Source organism: Cygnus olor, chromosome 17, assembly GCF_009769625.2.
Source record: "Cygnus olor isolate bCygOlo1 chromosome 17, bCygOlo1.pri.v2, whole genome shotgun sequence".
NCBI lineage: Eukaryota > Metazoa > Chordata > Aves > Anseriformes > Anatidae > Cygnus > Cygnus olor.
The window spans coordinates 5,520,688-5,537,804 of NC_049185.1; the positions used below are offsets into that span (position 1 = coordinate 5,520,688).

The 17,117-nt window shown below is 37.6% G+C and overlaps 1 protein-coding gene across 6 annotated transcripts in view; it reads right to left on the bottom strand.

Moving 5' to 3' along the window:
- CABIN1 (calcineurin binding protein 1) overlaps window positions 1-14,565 on the bottom strand; it is a 110,141-nt gene extending 95,576 nt beyond the window's left edge. For 4 of the 6 annotated variants that reach the window (XM_040577707.1, XM_040577704.1, XM_040577706.1 and 1 more), the window contains exons 1-18: window positions 14,415-14,565; window positions 13,215-13,348; window positions 12,189-12,254; window positions 11,648-11,712; window positions 11,130-11,222; window positions 10,650-10,763; window positions 10,343-10,477; window positions 9,909-10,089; window positions 8,589-8,718; window positions 7,529-7,678; window positions 6,150-6,442; window positions 4,974-5,142; window positions 4,378-4,514; window positions 3,771-3,988; window positions 2,486-2,564; window positions 2,062-2,249; window positions 1,280-1,426; window positions 356-550 (exon numbers count right to left, since the gene is read on the bottom strand). In XM_040577707.1, coding sequence (XP_040433641.1) covers window positions 356-550; window positions 1,280-1,426; window positions 2,062-2,249; window positions 2,486-2,564; window positions 3,771-3,988; window positions 4,378-4,514; window positions 4,974-5,142; window positions 6,150-6,442; window positions 7,529-7,678; window positions 8,589-8,718; window positions 9,909-10,089; window positions 10,343-10,477; window positions 10,650-10,763; window positions 11,130-11,222; window positions 11,648-11,650 — 2,232 coding nt within the window. In that variant the 5' untranslated portion in view covers window positions 11,651-11,712; window positions 12,189-12,254; window positions 13,215-13,348; window positions 14,415-14,565. The remainder of the gene's footprint in view (window positions 1-355; window positions 551-1,279; window positions 1,427-2,061; window positions 2,250-2,485; window positions 2,565-3,770; window positions 3,989-4,377; window positions 4,515-4,973; window positions 5,143-6,149; window positions 6,443-7,528; window positions 7,679-8,588; window positions 8,719-9,908; window positions 10,090-10,342; window positions 10,478-10,649; window positions 10,764-11,129; window positions 11,223-11,647; window positions 11,713-12,188; window positions 12,255-13,214; window positions 13,349-14,414) is intronic. The other 2 variants (XM_040577705.1, XM_040577703.1) reach the window with 1 other exon arrangement.
- Between the last annotated feature and the right edge of the window lie 2,552 nt (window positions 14,566-17,117).

Here is a 17,117-nt window from a genome sequence, read left to right on the forward strand (position 1 = left end):
TAAGTTTCAGGTTCAGAGTGGTTGTAAATCGCCAACAGTCAACAACAACAAAAGCTGCAAGTATTCACAGCAGATGCAGATAACATAAATCCAGACACTAGATGTTTCTGCAAATGATTCAAGTTTATTTGAATTTAGAATTTTTCTGGCCATTTCATATAGACATCAGACATCTTGTATCTTTAGTCACATCCTCAGTTAGCAAAAACTGACATACTTCTAATGACGTTGAAAAAACTATGCTGTTCTGACCATTTACAGATTTGGTTCCATGTTTTGCCTTGTAAATAAGGCTCATTAACCATTAACATCCACTCTAGAAATCCTTTCATCCTGTTCCCTGGACAAAACAAACCTGTAGGAGAAGCAGCTGTGCTGGTCTCTCTGGTATGGATGTTACAAATTCCAGATGTTTTGCTCTTCCAAAACCATTAAAACATAAAGTTGGATGAAGCAGATGCACCACTGCATTATAATCCCCTGCCTCATACAGTCGCTGGATCTCTTCCAAAGACTGGCATCTCTCCAGAGATTTTAGGTTCTTATCAATCTGTAAACATCACAGATAGCACAATCCAACCTTTGTCTTCACATACATTTGACTAGTGGCATTTCACCTAGCAGTTCAGCTGTAAAGCTGTTAACTCTACAGTTACATCCAGGAACATAAAACAGTAAGAAAACACCTACTATGTAACACTTAAGCTGTTCCATATACTTTTAATTATTATCTAGTACATGACTATAGTGCTATAACGACTTTATAGTTTTTTGTCTCAAATTCCCAAATCACGCATTTCTATATACATCCACCAGATGGACTTCAAAGTGAACTTGGCATAAGCTGGGTTGGAGTTTATCTCCCAAAACAGCAACAGAAAGAATGGAAGATGGACAACCCTTTATTTAAATATACATGCAAATTATTATGTGGAAAAAATTGACTGCTGAAGTAAGAAGCTCATTTAGCCATCAGTGAAAGTTATGTTCATAGAACAGAAAATAAAACACTGGTTTAATAATTTTTTGCTGCACATAACAGTTGCTCTAATAGTAATATTTTGCATAAAATCAGTCTTAAGTGGTACAGGATAAACAGCTCCAAAAGGCATCTGCTTGAAAAGATGTTGGCCACAACATCATCATCAAACTATGAACCTGTTCCTTCACTCTTAGAAAAATTCTAGAACAGATATGGTAAAATTTCCAAGACAAAAGAGCTAATTCATATATGACCTTTGAAACTGGAAGGGGTGGAACACTGCAAGTCAATTCTTACCTCTTCTAAAGAAACAACAGAATCGACATGTAGATTAGGTAACCGTATTGTGATGCATTCATTGTCAGCTTTAGCTTGCATTGCAGTGGAGCTCTGTAGCATTTCAGTGCAGATATCATAGTTTTCAAGTGCCTGTTCCATGTCTCCCTACAGAAGCAGTACAGTGGGGAGAAAAAAAGAAATGAGAAAACACACAATGAACCTCAAGAGTTTTGTCTGCAGCAAGGTTTTCCAACCACATACAAAATGTTTAAATTCAGTGCAGGCGCTGCCATTTTGATTATTGCACATTCTCCCATATGAAAACAAATCCAATTGACAGTCACCAATTAAAACCAAACCAAACCGAAAAAAAATGCATCTTAGCAGTGACTTTTATAAGAGTTAAAACAAATCAAAGAAACAGAATTCAAGTTGCATGAATGTGAAAGATTAATTTGGATTGACTAAAATATCATTCCTTTAAGAACACAGAAGCATAAAATGGTGGAAATAATCCTTCCATTTGTACAAATCAAAACACTGAGTCAAGAAATATTCTTGTATTCTGCAAAGTGAATGCACTCTATTTGCTCTGTCCAACTGAAGTACATACTGAAGTTGAGTGGTCACAAATGAAATGCAAGCTGCACAAGCAAAATATAACTCAGTATATCTGAAGAAAAGATGGTAATAGCCCTAAAATAACTCTCATTTTCCAAATCAACTGCAGTGTCTCTGGACAACATTACTTTTTAATTGCTGGGAAAAGTTTTATTTGTTAAATCACAAGTAAAACAAACCTGAAGTGCTAGAAAGCGAGCTTTCAGCCAATACACCCGAGTGACAAACTCCATCCAGCCTTCCTCAAACAAATCTCGCTGTGAGGATGCGAATGACAACTGCAGCAGATCTCCCAAGAAATGAATTCCTGGGAAGTCAGGACCAAACTTTCCATTGACAGAGGCAGCAGGGCAATTTCGTGGAGCAACTGCAAATCAATTGTTTTATGATAAAGTTACTAGCATCCCATGAAAAGAGTCCCACATACAAATATTTCAAAAGTACTGATCTACTTGAAGGCAAACAATTGATAGACCAATAATAAGCATCTTTCAGTTCTGTATTTTAAGAAAAGATAACTCCCAAATCCAGTGAATTCCTATAAAAGTTTCTTCATTTACCTATAGTATTTTTATTCTGAGGTAAGAAACACCTGACTCTCACCTGTAGAGCTCTTTCCTTTTGTCAATAGCCACTGATCTAATTGCAGTTCCATGCAGGAAAGGCTCATCAACATCATATCCTGCAAAAGAAGTGTGAAGATATTAAACAAATATTTCAGAATATGGTAACAGCACTGACATTTGAGAAATAAAAAGTCATCATCTCCATGAGACTGAATGTGTATTCTAGTCTTACCAGCTTATTAATGCTTGATGGATAAAGTTCAGAAGTACATTAAAAATCATGTCACCATGGATATCCACCAGGTAATTTTGTGAAGAATATACTATTTGCTGATTACATTCACAGGGCTACAGATCTATCTGTAAAATCTAGGTGCTTATGAAAAGGTTCAAAGGTCCATAGCACATGTTACCAGAATAGCCCTCTGTAGTCTTAAAAACCCCGAATTAATTACACTCAGGATAGTTTGTATATTGAGTTTAAAATAAATTCAAGGATTAAAGTCACTGTCCTCATGCTTGTCTCTTCTTTTTAATGGTGTAACATGAAGTGTTACATACTAGCAAGAAGTTATGCAATCATAGTGACAACCCAGTAAACACATTTATAAACATATTTAAATTTGTTCAGAAAAAGGGTATGTATACATGAAAATACACAGAAATACAATAGTTACATACCAGATGTATAAAAATTTTAACATCTACTACATAATACTATGTTTTTGCTTGTTTTTTTAAACTAAATCAGTGGAGCATAGTTTTCAGAAAAATCAGTAGAAACACTTGATATTAAATATATATTTATTTTACTTCTATTTTTTGCTGTAAATTGCAGGCTATATTAGAAGCAAGCTATTTACTGTATTTAGAGCAGAAATGCTGACCCTCGAACAACCAATGTGAACAAAGCAGCATCTCTACTCGCCTGGTAACAAAACAAAATTCTGTCATATCAGAAGCAAAGGGGGGGAAGGAAAAGCAAAAGCAACAACAGAATAAAGGAATAAAAACTATTTAAGAATCTAACATATAAATTGCATCTATATGCATATATATACACATGCTGTCTATATACAGAGTATTCTTGCATACAGTATCACATAGATACGTTCAGGAGCTCAGGAACAAACAGTTACATGAGCTGCAGTATGTGTACCACAGTTTATGGAAGATGCAACAGCTAGCACAAGCAGCTCCCCAGGAAGAGCTAAGGAAAGCCTGCAGCTAATTGCTGGATTTTGGTTAGATACTTTCAGTGCACAGAGAGAAACATAGTGGCAACGAAACAGAAAACGTAATACAGAAAAATGTTTCATTACCTTGATATGCTGATTACTTGAGTCCCTCAGTAATGGATTGGGAAGACTACTACTGTGCTTTCTCCAGCTATTATAGATGCTAAGGACCACCTCAGACAAGCCAGGAGGCCACTTCACCAGGAACTTTTGGCTGATGACTTTCAAATATCTCATCATGAGTTCCAAGATCCCACCATTGTTTAGGTTATCCAGCAAGAATTCATGAACATCCTGTTTCTCTAGAAAGCAGATAAACACAAAGCCAAACATGATTAAGGTCAAGACAAACCATGACTTGAAACAAATTAGTTTCAACAGCGTTTTATGCACTAAGCTTACAGAAAGGCCACAGCAGTCCTCCTGCACTGCATAAATGCAAAATTAAGTATCCTAATATGCTTAAATGGGAAACTCCATGCAATACAGCTCTTGTACACAGTAAATAAACAGTCCCCAAGACTTCAATAAAGTCACATTACCAAGCAAGATAGTTCCACATCATGAAGTTATTCTTTTAAAATAACATATTCATTTGCATCTTCTAGATGTAAGACAGGAAAATACAGAAAATAAAGCACACAAAATGGAAGAAACAACAGAGAAAGGGTCATCATAATGAAAACCTTACCAGATTCCATAAATGTTGTAGAATCAAATGACATTCTATGTGGTCCAACATGCTGGAAATTCTCTTCTTTGATCTCTGACTGTACCTCGTAGTTATTGAAAGGGTCTTCCTCTTCCTCTGGATCTAATTTTCTTAATCTATATTGGGGGGGGGGGGGGCAGGGGGCAAAAAACACTATATCAACAAAGTCATCATTCTTTATTTCATGAATAAATCAAACATAAGCATGGCACATTGTGCATATTTTAAAAGTGAAAGCACAGTAACTGAAGCACACTCAGATTTACATCCAGTTCCCAAATTTTGTCCAAACAAAGAATACCTTGTTTGTCGATCTTGCCCAATTTGACATCTGCATTGTCTTCTAATTGTTTCACATTAACAAAAGCTTTCTAGTTTGTAAATTAGGTTGTAGTAGTTTTCACTAAAAACAGTTTTATTAAATTTATGAGAAGACACTGCATCGCATGTCCTTCAAAAAATAGCATGGATATAGTGGTTTTAAGGTTGAGCCGTATCAACCAACCTGAAGCCCAAACAGCTTCCTCTAATTAGCTCTCAATATTCCCAAGATGTAAATTATTTCTGTACCCTACCTGGAAGGAAGGAATTTCACCAATAGTTCCTGAAAGTCAACCTTCTCCTCTTTTTTACACTTAGTGTTCCGGACTCTAGCAGATCTCCGTTTTGCTGTTTCACCGCTGTCTTCTGTAATTCTCCTTCTCTTCACCCCTTTCTTGGATTTATCTCCTGCAGATGTATCACCTAAAAACAGAATTCAAAAAATAAATACTGACAGATTAAACTGACAAAGAAGTGGATAACCTTTTTAGAAAAAAATAATAAGAAGGTGATTTGTGGCTGACACTTATTTTACAGCAATACTCTATTTTCCTTCTGAAGACAGTGTAAAATTTTTTTTAAAAACAACCAAATATAAACTGGCTATGGTATTTTGCTTAAAAATGCTGTTCTGAAGCAAAAAGCAGACTTCTTACTGGAAACTCTGCATTTCATTATTCATTAGAAATCATTATTTTAGTTCTCAAGAAACTTCTACAATGAGAATCAGAGGAGTCTGCCTTTACATCCAACATCACTTGTAAATTCCCATTAATATCAATACTGGTAACTCCTTGATAGTTTTAGATATGTAAATACATATACGACTACACAATAAAATATTCAAACCTCTTGCTACAAGTTTCAAATAAATATAGCTGACAGCTTGGTTCTCTCAGGTCCTTAAAGTTACACATGAAAGCAGAAGAATAACCAAGTCTTATCTTTTTCTGTAACTGCTTATTCATTTCTATGGAGTTCAAGACTCCACACCATTAACAGTTTGATATGCAACACTGCTGGAAAGGAAATATGATTCTTCCTTTTTTCAGTCTGAGATTAGAAGCATAAGTCAACAGCACAAAAACAGGAGTGGTTAGAAACTCCTGCACTGGTGCAACAATTAAAAACAAACCAACCTGACTCCCAGATCCATTAGATAGGAAAGTAAGTCCACTGTCCTGAACACTTGTCCCATGTCTGAGTTGCTAGTCAAAGACTTTCAGGCAGTTTAGGTGGCTTACCATTTTCGGTGCAAACAGTTAACTTTATATGGTAGAAAAAGTGAAGTTGTGTTCTATGTTATACATATGCTAAAAAGGTTCTGAATCCACCAACAAGCAGTTTGGAGACAGCATTTCCCAGTGTATTCTGTAGTGCTTTTAGTACCCAGATAAGTAGGAAAAATCATGAATCTTAAACTGAAGTACCTTGCTCACCTACAGTAGCTCCTGGTTCCAATACATTCTGGCTGTGGCTTGGAAAATTGGTTGTTGCTGGAGTATAAGATAACACGGGATCTGCAATTGTCACCACTGCATTAGTGCTGACTGGAGTTGGCTGGATAACACTGACAGGAGTAGAGGTAGGAGAAACAACCAAATGTTGAACTGGGTCTCGGTACTCTGAGAGATCGATTCTCTTTCCCAGACTTGGTCGAGGAGGATCACATGTTGTGAGGTGGTGATACATGGCCAGTAAAGCTTCTCCTAAACACTTCCATCTGCACATGAAAACACAACGGTATCATAACTTCATTAGTTCTTGTCACATTATTTGCTAAATTATATTTATAAACCTAATAGCATTCAGCATTGTTTTTCTCTAATACTTAGAGGTAGCAAGAGCAGCTTTTTCAGCAGAAGAATACATGTAATCTGAGAGTCATAACCTGTTACACATCTACAGAAGCTGGAGAATATCTTCCAGTATTCCTGTCATATGGGCGATTGACTATTCCAGGCCTGGAACAGAGGTCCTTAATATCTTTCCTTCTTGAATACACTACTTAAAAACCAAGAACAAAATATGGCAATGAGAAAAGTTTTCAGAGGAAACTGATGCATCAGCTGAAGTAGGAAGGAAATGGCAGTCAGTGTGCCTAGTCTCAGAAAATGTCTTTCATGAATAAAACATCTACGCAGTAGTTGCTGAGGAAATTAAATTACTCTGTACTGAACTGTAAAAAAAAAAAAGTGTCAAAAGGAACCATTTTCAGATTCTGCATTTAACCAACAACAATAAAAAAATCACCCTTATCTACAAGTAGACGTAACTTCTCTGCAAGATAACCTACATGCAGAGTCCATCAATATTCCAGGAAAACGTTCAATAAAAACCAACCCTTTATACCTTAATAAAGACGTATTTAACAATATAAAATAGTATCCTTATATCTTGCTGCAAATAAAGAACAGCAATTTGTTTACGAGTTTCCAACATACCAATTGTAAAAAACATTTTTTTTTAAAACCTAAACTTACTTAGAAGTTCTTGTACAAACTAGTCAAACAAAAAATCCAATAATACAGCTAGAATGGTTGCAAAATCATTCTTAGTTAAGGTTTTTTAACATCAGTCTGAAGTTCTAATTCAAAGATTGAAAATTGATAGATATGTGGCTTAAAATAAAATTGTAAGCAGAGCAAAACAACCTATAGACTCATAAAATATGGAAGTATTGTTCTTTTCTTTTTTTTTTTTTTTTTTAAGCAAGAAAAGCCTCCTGGATAAGCTTAAAGTGGAACATAGTTGTCAGCATAAGTAGCTTCTGATAAACCTATTACAAACAGAAAATATGAAGACCTACGTGAAGAATGGAATTGGCTGGACCAGTTTGAGTTCCGGTTCTCTGTCTCGCACTAGCAAAGCCTGTCTTTTCTTACGTAGCTCCAGTGCTTCATCTATGATTCTTCCTGTTTCAGCTGTACTCACATTTACATTATGGATAGACATGTCACTAGGAAATATTAAGAAATGAAGAAAAGGGTTTGATTTTTTAAAAGGCACAGGGAGATTCATTTTATATTTTCCTATAATGTAACAAAAATAAAGTGTTAAAACATGCATTAAAGAAACGTTATTTTGCAAACTTTATAGCATGCACGTAGAAGTGTTCACCATCAGAAATCTTTGCTCTTTTAAAAATTAAGAAATAAGTTTAGGTTGTCCTACTCTGTTTTCCAAATACTGAGAAATGAAAGGAAAGCAGTAGATTGTGTTTTCTTTCTTGAACAGTGATAACTTCGAAATTCATGGTTCAGAAAATAAATGTACAGCTGAGAAATTCCTTTCATTCCATAGTGCTACTCTGAACAATTCATGTAATCACAAAAAATTTGGAGTTGAAAATCATCTTGTATATTCCAAGTCTAGGAATGAATTTGTGAAGGCTAAAAATAGTCCACTCTCTCAGAGATATCACAGTCCAGAAACAAAAGCCAAGTGGCTGAAAGCCTTGGCTTAATTCAACATGCAATTCATTTTAATAGCCAGACCTAAGATAGCTTAATAAATCAGGTTCTCTTTAAGTAAACAGAACTTTCTGTGAAGTTATCCATTCTCTTCTAAATCTTCACTCTAAATACTCTTTATTTTCACATTTCAGATGTTAGAACATAAAAGTTCAGTTACCTTGGGCAGATCCCATAAATTTTATGGGCCTCTACTTTCTCCCCGACATTCTGTCAGTAGCTGCAACATTTAGCTTTTTTTGTTGTTGTTGCTGTTGTTGCTTTTTGTTTAATTTAGAAGATATGTCAGCAAGATGTTGTTATAGCTTAAAGCATTATATCACACCAGCTTTTCTGAACTACCCAAGCCTAAAATTCACACTCCAAACACAGCACACACTATAAGATAACACCCACCATTTGAGGAACATCCTTAAAGAATCTTTCCGGAGGCAAGGTTGCTCCTCAAAGATCTTCTCCTTCAGAACCAATCCTTTGCTGTACAGACAATCTTTTTCCAAGGCTTTGCAGATAAAGTACAAACATGCTGACAGAGAAATGAAAATTGAATGGTCAATTGCTACTTTGGCTCACGCAAACAATCCCATTTCTGGGCTTCATATACACCACTAAACTCCAGCTGAACGTGACATTTACAGAAACCAATAGCTTTGTAACGTGTCAGATAACTACATGCATGAAAATACAGTTAAAACAACCTATTACCTCTTCTCGAGTATTACATCTAGTAAAAAACACATTAATTTTGTTTAAACACTTTTGCTGTACATTTTTTATTTACTTTTAAGACTCCCAATCACAAAGGGTATTAGAATTTTGTAAAGCGGAATCACAATTGTTTACCATTTTCATGGTTATCAAATGTCTTCCACTGCTGCAATAAGCAGTGAATCCCACCCAGGCTTTTGCTCACATGGGCAACTACATAAAGAGAATTCGGCTTTGCAGCTTCCAGACTGACAGACGGCTCTCCTGGAGCAAAAGTGAATTTATATTACAGTTACTCTGAAAATAGTGAAGTGATTCTTTCTAAGAACTGAAACACTATTTCTTGACTGGTCTGGGCTACAGAAGACACAGTCCAAAGCTCAAAGTCAAAACATGACTTGCACGTCACGGAAGACCTAACAGCTGACGGACTCTGGAGTAGAAAATTCAAATACCCTTAATTCAGACCTCATTTATCATTGACAATACGTTCTGCAGTACATTTCAAACACTTAACATGTCAACAGCACATCCTTTGGTGAAAAATAACCCACTTGACACCTGACAGAACACAGAGGTCTGACAGTTTTCATTCCCCTTCTCCTTCCTCTTATACACCACTTGTGACTTTCTCTACTGAACTAACAAATATGCTAGTTAGGTATTTGTTGCTGTTGGTTTTCATTTGTTTGTTTTTCTTGTTTTTTGGTGGTGGTGTTTGTTTTTGTTTTAAAGAAAGATATTTTAGCACCAAAAGCAGAGATCCAACACCAAAATGTAGATCTACTCATATTTCTTGATAAACACCATACCGGGCATTTATTTTTAGGATAAGCAGAATTCATAAAAATCATAACTTATCACGAGGTAAAAATCTCCATCACATCCTAACACACTGCATGCTTATGAGAGATATACTTTCTCCTTTACAATTGCATTGTGTTACAATTTTTAACATGAAATTATACATTTCTTCAGATTCTTTTAAAGGACTACTATTGTACTTACTTGTGTAGTCACTGAGTGTGTACAAGACTGTGATAAGGTTATCTAAACAAGGCCAGTGATCAGGATTACATCTGAGACCTTCTTCAAAAGCATGACGAGCCAAAGGTAGGCGGATGAGTTTTATTGCCACACGACCAATTTTATACCATAGGTTGACATCAGTAGAGTCTAGCATTACTGCCTAGAAAGCATAACAGACAACATTGGTCACATTTCAGACATGCACATCTGCTTGTTTACAGAGACTATCCCTGCTTTAGCTTTTCACTGGGACACTACTGGCTTGGGGACTGAATGGTGGGCATATAAAGTCAGAAAGCACACAGAACTCAGACATACATATAAACAAGGTATACTGAAACGTGTACATCTGTATTTTGGTAAGTTGTTGCAAACATCCAGGCACCAGTATTTTATTTCAGCTGTTACTGTACCTCCAAATAAAACTCCATGGCTGTCTCTAAGTCATCCCTCTGTGCTGCCAGTTGTGCTAGGTTTTTATAGGTGGAATATTTTAACATCAAGCCTGGATGTTTCAGCCCTTCTTTCTCATCACCAGAAAGAACTGCCTAGAAACAGTAAAATAAACGTAACATAGGCATTAGGAATTAGACAAATTAAAAATAGCAACAAAAAAGTTGCCAAGTGAGAACACTGACATTTGTAATTAGCCAATAAGAAGTTAAGGCATACAAAATATAATAACAGTTTATAGAGTTTCATTCTCTAAAAGTCACTGACCTCTCGCAAAAGACGAATCTCAAGCAGCTCATGATAAGCTTTAGCAGACTCTTCAAATCGGTCATGTTTCTGAAGGTCCAAAGCTTTGTGGTACAAAGCAAAAGCTTCTGCTTCCTGTAGTTTAAAAAGTTAGAACATATTCTGTAGGGTAATTTTATCAAATATAACAACATAATAATTTTTAAGCAAAATTGGATTATTTTGTGCTTTTATTTCACCATTTTTCAGACTAGCTTCTGAAAAGATAGGGTGCCTTTAATAGTACTTACTGCTGCGTATCAAGTCTTCACACAGAAGAACACTAGCTTTACTAACCCAGTACATCTCAACTGAATTTAGGTTGTTAAAGGAAGGTTCAAAAGGTAAGATATTAACAAAACTTTCTCATGAACAAAAAATAATGGATAACCAATCTCTGCAACAAGAGAGGACAAAATTCCCACCCATTATGTCCCTTTGTAAAATTGTGGGTTTACTTACTTGTGCTTCCTTTGTCTGTGTTTTATGACTTTTGAAGCTACCTTCATAGTCATCCTCAATTGTGGAGCTTGCGTTCAATGCTGCAATTCGAATCTAGAATGACAGTTGAGATGCCACAAGAACTGTTACATCTACACAAGTCTCAGTTTCTCTTGCAAACTTTTTTAAAAAAACAATCAAACTTTACTTGGCAAACACACTCTGCATAATGCTACAAGAGCTGCAACAAATTTAGGCATCACTAATATAATATATGCAAATAATAATACATCAAAATCTCTTCCCTAAAGTCAACTGAAAACAAAGTTAAAATTTCAAACGTCTTTCAAGTAATAGCTTTCCTAGAAAGTACAAAATACATTACAGTGAGGCTTTTCAATTTCTTAAATTTACCAATAGCTACAATCACTCCAAATCCAACATTCTCATTATATCAATTTATTCTTTCTTACTTTTGGGGAAAGAGAAAGTTTTCAATTTGCAAAACATCTTGAAAACCATGTCAAATAAGCCCTTACCATGTTTGTAAATATTCACACTGTCGTTCTCCAGGATTAGCAGGGAGTGCTAAACACCAGCAAATCTGGAAAGCAAATTGGATTAGAATATTTATTCGATAAATAAAGAAAGCATTCAGAAGTAAAAGACAGGATGGATTTACTTTAAGTGATAACCAATTAACTGTCCTATGTCACCACCACCCCTCATGCCAAGAGACAAATTGCCCTACCAGGTATGAACAACAACATTAAAGTTAATTTTAACTAAGAACCGAGAATAAAATACAAAGTTAAGCACACATTACTTCAGGATGGCTTTCCTAGTGGTGATGGGATAGTGGAAGTATTGGCAACGTAGTTACAGCTGTAAGGTTATTTTGTTACTGTATATTTAATGAACGACATTATAGTAACATTTAAACATGAATCCCTGGAATGACAAAAGCTTGCAAAGGAAAAACTTCCTGTGTACAATGGCATTACATGAGCGTGAATCATTACAACTTATGAAATTTCTTTCCCATTACTTAAAAAAAAAAAAGTGGAACTTCTCCTGTACCCTTCATCTGCAGCACAAAGCAGGGTGCTCTCTCAAGCCTCTAAGAATCAGCAACTGCCATGGTTTCTAGAAGAGGAAATGAAAAAATGGAAAAGCCACCCAAGTCCCATTGACTTTGCAGCAGATCACAGTGGCTACTCATTACTCAAAATACTGTCTGCACCTAGAAATTCTTCTGATTTAAAATGTTTTTATTACTGCTTGTTATTATTTATATTATTAAAATGCTTTTATTACTGTTACAAGTTCACTGCGCGAACTTTTACTAACTAGTATTTCTTCATTCTGCAGGAGAGTTACTAATATTTTCAGTCTTTTTACCGTTGATAAAAAGCTTGAAAGGGGATATACAGGTTATAAGCGTGAAAGTCATTTTTCCAGAGAATTAAACCCAAATTTAAACTGCTTGAAACATGTTAGTAAAAGCAAAACACTAAGGAGTTTTGTGCGGCTTTTTTTTAAAAAAAAAAAAAAAACAAAAAACACTTCACTTATGTATAAAACCTTCCCATCAACTGAAACAGAGATGACACATGCAGAACAGGCTAAAAATTGTCTTTAATATTGGAAACCACATTAATAGAAGAATAATTCCAAAATTAGCCGCAGCAGGAAGTAGTGGGAGTTTTGAAGTATAAATTGAATTCATATGTTATCATGATTAGTCCTGCTTGTAGAAAAAATAGTGCTTTTACATGAATTTCATCAGTTCAGCAGATACTTTGTTTGCCCACACACTATTTACTTTACCTGCAGCTAAATGAGACTGACAACTACACACCAATAAAGCATTTTTCCTTTTAAGTCACTCACTGAACATTAATAAAACATCAAAGACAAGAATTCCTTATCTATATTGCAAATGTACAAAATATATACAGAGAGACTAACGGTTTCTCTTTTCAAAAGTACTGAACGCCCCAGGTTTTGACAGAAAGTGCAGACACTTATGACGTCTAAACAAATCAGGCTGTATGATCCCAAATCAATTAGATATTTAAACTGAGGATTTTTAAGTTCACTTACAAATACGCCCATATGCAGAAACGCATTCAGTGCTTTTGCTGAATCACATAGTCTTGTTAAAGGCTGTACCAAAGTCAACAGGAGACTACAATCAGTAGTTTACTTCCACAGCTGGACTGCCAATGAGACTGCAACTACAGAAAAGGCAGGGAAACGATTTTAATTCTACTTTAATTTAAATGAGAAGTCTGTGACAAATATTTAGCAACTCTCCTCTCTGGTGGTCACAAATTGAGAGCGCAAAACCAAATTGAGCACAATGCTGCTGGAAACAGGACGAAGATGCAACCTTCACACAGCTTTTACACTGCTATGCTAGGCAAGTGTTTTTTTGTTTGTTTGTTCGTTTTTAAGCCAGGCACTGTATGTGCATGTTATCCTGATTGTGGACTGAGTTACAACAGTCTCAGAATATCTCAGAATAAACTAAGTCACAATAAGAACTTTCAGAGCAACATAGTGACATCAGTTAGGTGGGGGAAAAACAATCAGTCTAAACCACAAAACATTACAATCAGTTTGAAATCTTTCAGTTAGAAGAGCGTCTTTGCTTGAACTGTGGTTATTACAGGTGAACACATTATCAAAAGGCAACAATAGCCATTAAGGCCCCTTGACTTTAAAATCTTCTCTCCTTTTTCCCTTAATAGGTTAAAACTTAGGTAAAAATTCCAAGCGACTCTCATTCCCAGTTATCGTAACATCCTCTGGGTGACTCTCAACTTCAAAACCAGAAACAAAGGGAGTGACTGGTGTTTCCTGGCATCTTTTATTGGTGCTGTACATAGAATTGCACACTGTAAATACGTGTTTGTTTAAAGAATACTTGGGGTTTGGGGATTTTTTTGTTTTCTGTTTGTTTAAACACCGCAAAGCTCACCTCCACCGCATTTTAGCGACAGCCGCTTTCAATGAAACGCGGTAACTCTCCGCAAAGCGGAGGGGGGGACACCTCTCCCACTGCTCGCCAGACTCCCCTGCCCGCAGGGTGGCCCAAAAAGGGCTGGGAGGCGGCCGGGGGAGGGAAGGAGCCCCCGTTTACCTTCAGGATGCCCTCAGGGAGCGGGGCAGGAGAGGCCCCGCCGCGCCAGGCCAGGCCAGGCTCGGCTCACCCGCCCTCAGCGACGGGCTGGGCAGGGCAGGGCACGGCAGGGCAGCCCCTCACGACCCTTCGGGGGCTGTGGCGGAGGTGACACTCACCTGGCAGGGCCGCCCCGCTGCCCCGAGCAGCCGTCGGGCCGCAGCCGCCGGGGGGCTCCCGGAGCGGCTCCCTCAGGAGACCGGCGGCCACCGCCTCCTCACCGATCTCCACAGCAACCGCCCCGGAACCCGTCGGCAACAAAGCGGCTGCTCATTGGGCCAGGGAGCTTTTCCTCAGCCAACCAATGGGAAGGGGGGGAGAAGGCAGGCGGGAAGGGGCTGAGGTGAACAGGGGGCGGGAAAGCGCTGCCCCGCCGTGAGGGGTGCGGCGGGGGTTAGCGGTGGCATCTCACCGGGCTTGGAAACTGCCCAAAGTGCCGGGTTTTGTCTCAGATTCCCTGTGGGGATAGCTAGGGATGGAAACGTGCTTTTACGTGGCTGAGATAGGGGAGGTTTTACTGTACGATGGCATGACTTCAGGCAAACAATTAGCAAAGACAACTACTTGTGGAAAAAAAATATTTAAAAGTAATATTATGATATTGCTATCAGTCTCAAAGAGCAGGTGTATTACCTGCAGCACTCATGAAGGCTCCTTGTGAGGAAAGCACCTGAGCACGCACAGGCTGTGAAGAACACACTCAAGCCTTTACCCAATTTGTGGCATATAATCACGTCTAAAGTCACTGATTGTTAAAATGAGTCCACACCACACTGCTGAAGTTAAGCATGAGCTCAAGCATTTCGCTGAATTAGCACCTCCCTTGGTTTTCATTACACATCTGACAGGGCAGTTAGCATCATTAATTTTAGCTTCATCTGTGCCAATAATTTTAGCTATAAACTGCACATGCAGGAAAATCAGTTTGGGGAAGCCCATAATATGCACATAACATATACAAGTGCTGTGGCAGTATATCTTAGCAGTTATGTGTTTATGTAAATCATTACCAGACAAATAAACTTCGTGTCTTATTTTCAATCTGGCTTAGTGAATCACTGTTATGTGGAATAATTTACAAAAGTTACTGACGTGGCCATGGTGGGGAACACCAAACATCGGAGCGTGTTTCTCAGTAGCACCCTGTAGGCAAGAGCCTCACCTGAGAGTGACGGTTTGGAACATGGGAAATGCCTAAACAGTTTTTTATTTTTATTTTTAAATCTGATTATCAAGTTATAATCAATAAACTTAATTATAGCAACTTTTATGTTAGAAGCTTGTCACAAATGACGACTAGGGAACGCCAACATGCACTTAGAGGGAGAATTAGGAGAGTCAATGAGCAGCAGAACATCAGGAATATAAATGAAACAAATTGTTGCTTGTAGGAATAAGCCTAGTATAATCAGAGAGGTGCTTGCTGGACTCTAAGTTGATTTTTCAGTTCTGATACTCAAATCAATATAAAATTATTTAAACTGTAATCCATGTGATTCGTGGAATAACTCTATAACTCAAAGCAAGTAAGTTATAAAGTAGGTATGTGGTTTATTTCGGCGCCGGGCACGTGCGTGATAGCTCCCAAAGGCATGCGCACCTTAACACGGCAACTTGCTTTGGTTATATGCAGTAAAAAGTTACATATGCATGAAGTTTCCCAATACGCCTATACATATTCATAACCTATCCCTGCTTTGTATTAAAATTAGCTCCAAGAAGTCATTTCCATAAACTCCTCCCATCTGCGCCTGCGCAGTGTGTTCTGGTGGTGGTCGTCGGGGGGTCGTGGGGATGAAGTCCAATAACTCCTCTTCATCACCACTAGTTGACCCCCTGCCTTTGTACAGACTCAGCTGCTCCTTGGCTCTTGTCCAAACCACAAGGTCGGTCTCAGCTGGTTTTTGAGACAGGTTCCCCATTTTTGTCAGGAAACGTCCTCTGTGAGGGGCCCCAAGACTCCTTGTTTCGGTTAATTTGCACAGCAGTAAACAAAGACACTCAGCAATATCTATTTTAAAGCGATTAAGCAAGCCCCCATTCTTTCATTCCTTGCTTTAATAATTACGATTGTTTTATTTAGAAATCATTAATACAATTAAGCAAGCCCCCATTCTTCTATCCCTGGCTTCACATGCAGCTCACCTTAGAGATCACAGTTCTGAAGACAAATTGATCTGTTCACACAAGTGGTCTGTGCTGAAGAAAATGGAGGGAGCTACACTGGAAGCTCACTGGAAGTGTTCCCTAACTGGGAAGAGGTCACAAGAGGGAAAAAGTATTATGTTTGTTTTGAAAAAAAGTCTGGATGGCTATTTATTTACACAGAGGAGAAAGCTGAAGGTGGAGAAGCTGTGTGTTGGCTTGACACAGTTCAGACTGAAGCATTTCACAAGTTTTTATACTATAATCTCCCTTTTTTGTAAAGAAACACTTCAGGGCTGGGGTGAAATTTTATATACGGGAGTATGTAAATATATTTGAAATATATATTGTGTGAGAAAATACTACCCATCTTTCCATCCACATACACTGCAGTACCACTCCGTTGTGCTTGCAGAGTAATTTCCACAGCTATCATGATTTTGTAATACTTTTCTGCCAGTAGTGCCCTTCAGGGTGTCACTGGTCCTCTGTCTTGTGTAAATACACAGAAAGGTTGTCCTTGCTTCAAAGGCCTTGAGGCTAAGAAATAGTTACACAGTCTTCAAAATCAGGTCATTACCTTTGAATATGCAAACATGCCTATACAGTGATCTCAAACAAACCAACAGAGGCCATTTCTGGGAGCAGAGATATTTATTAATTTTAGAAGGTTAAGC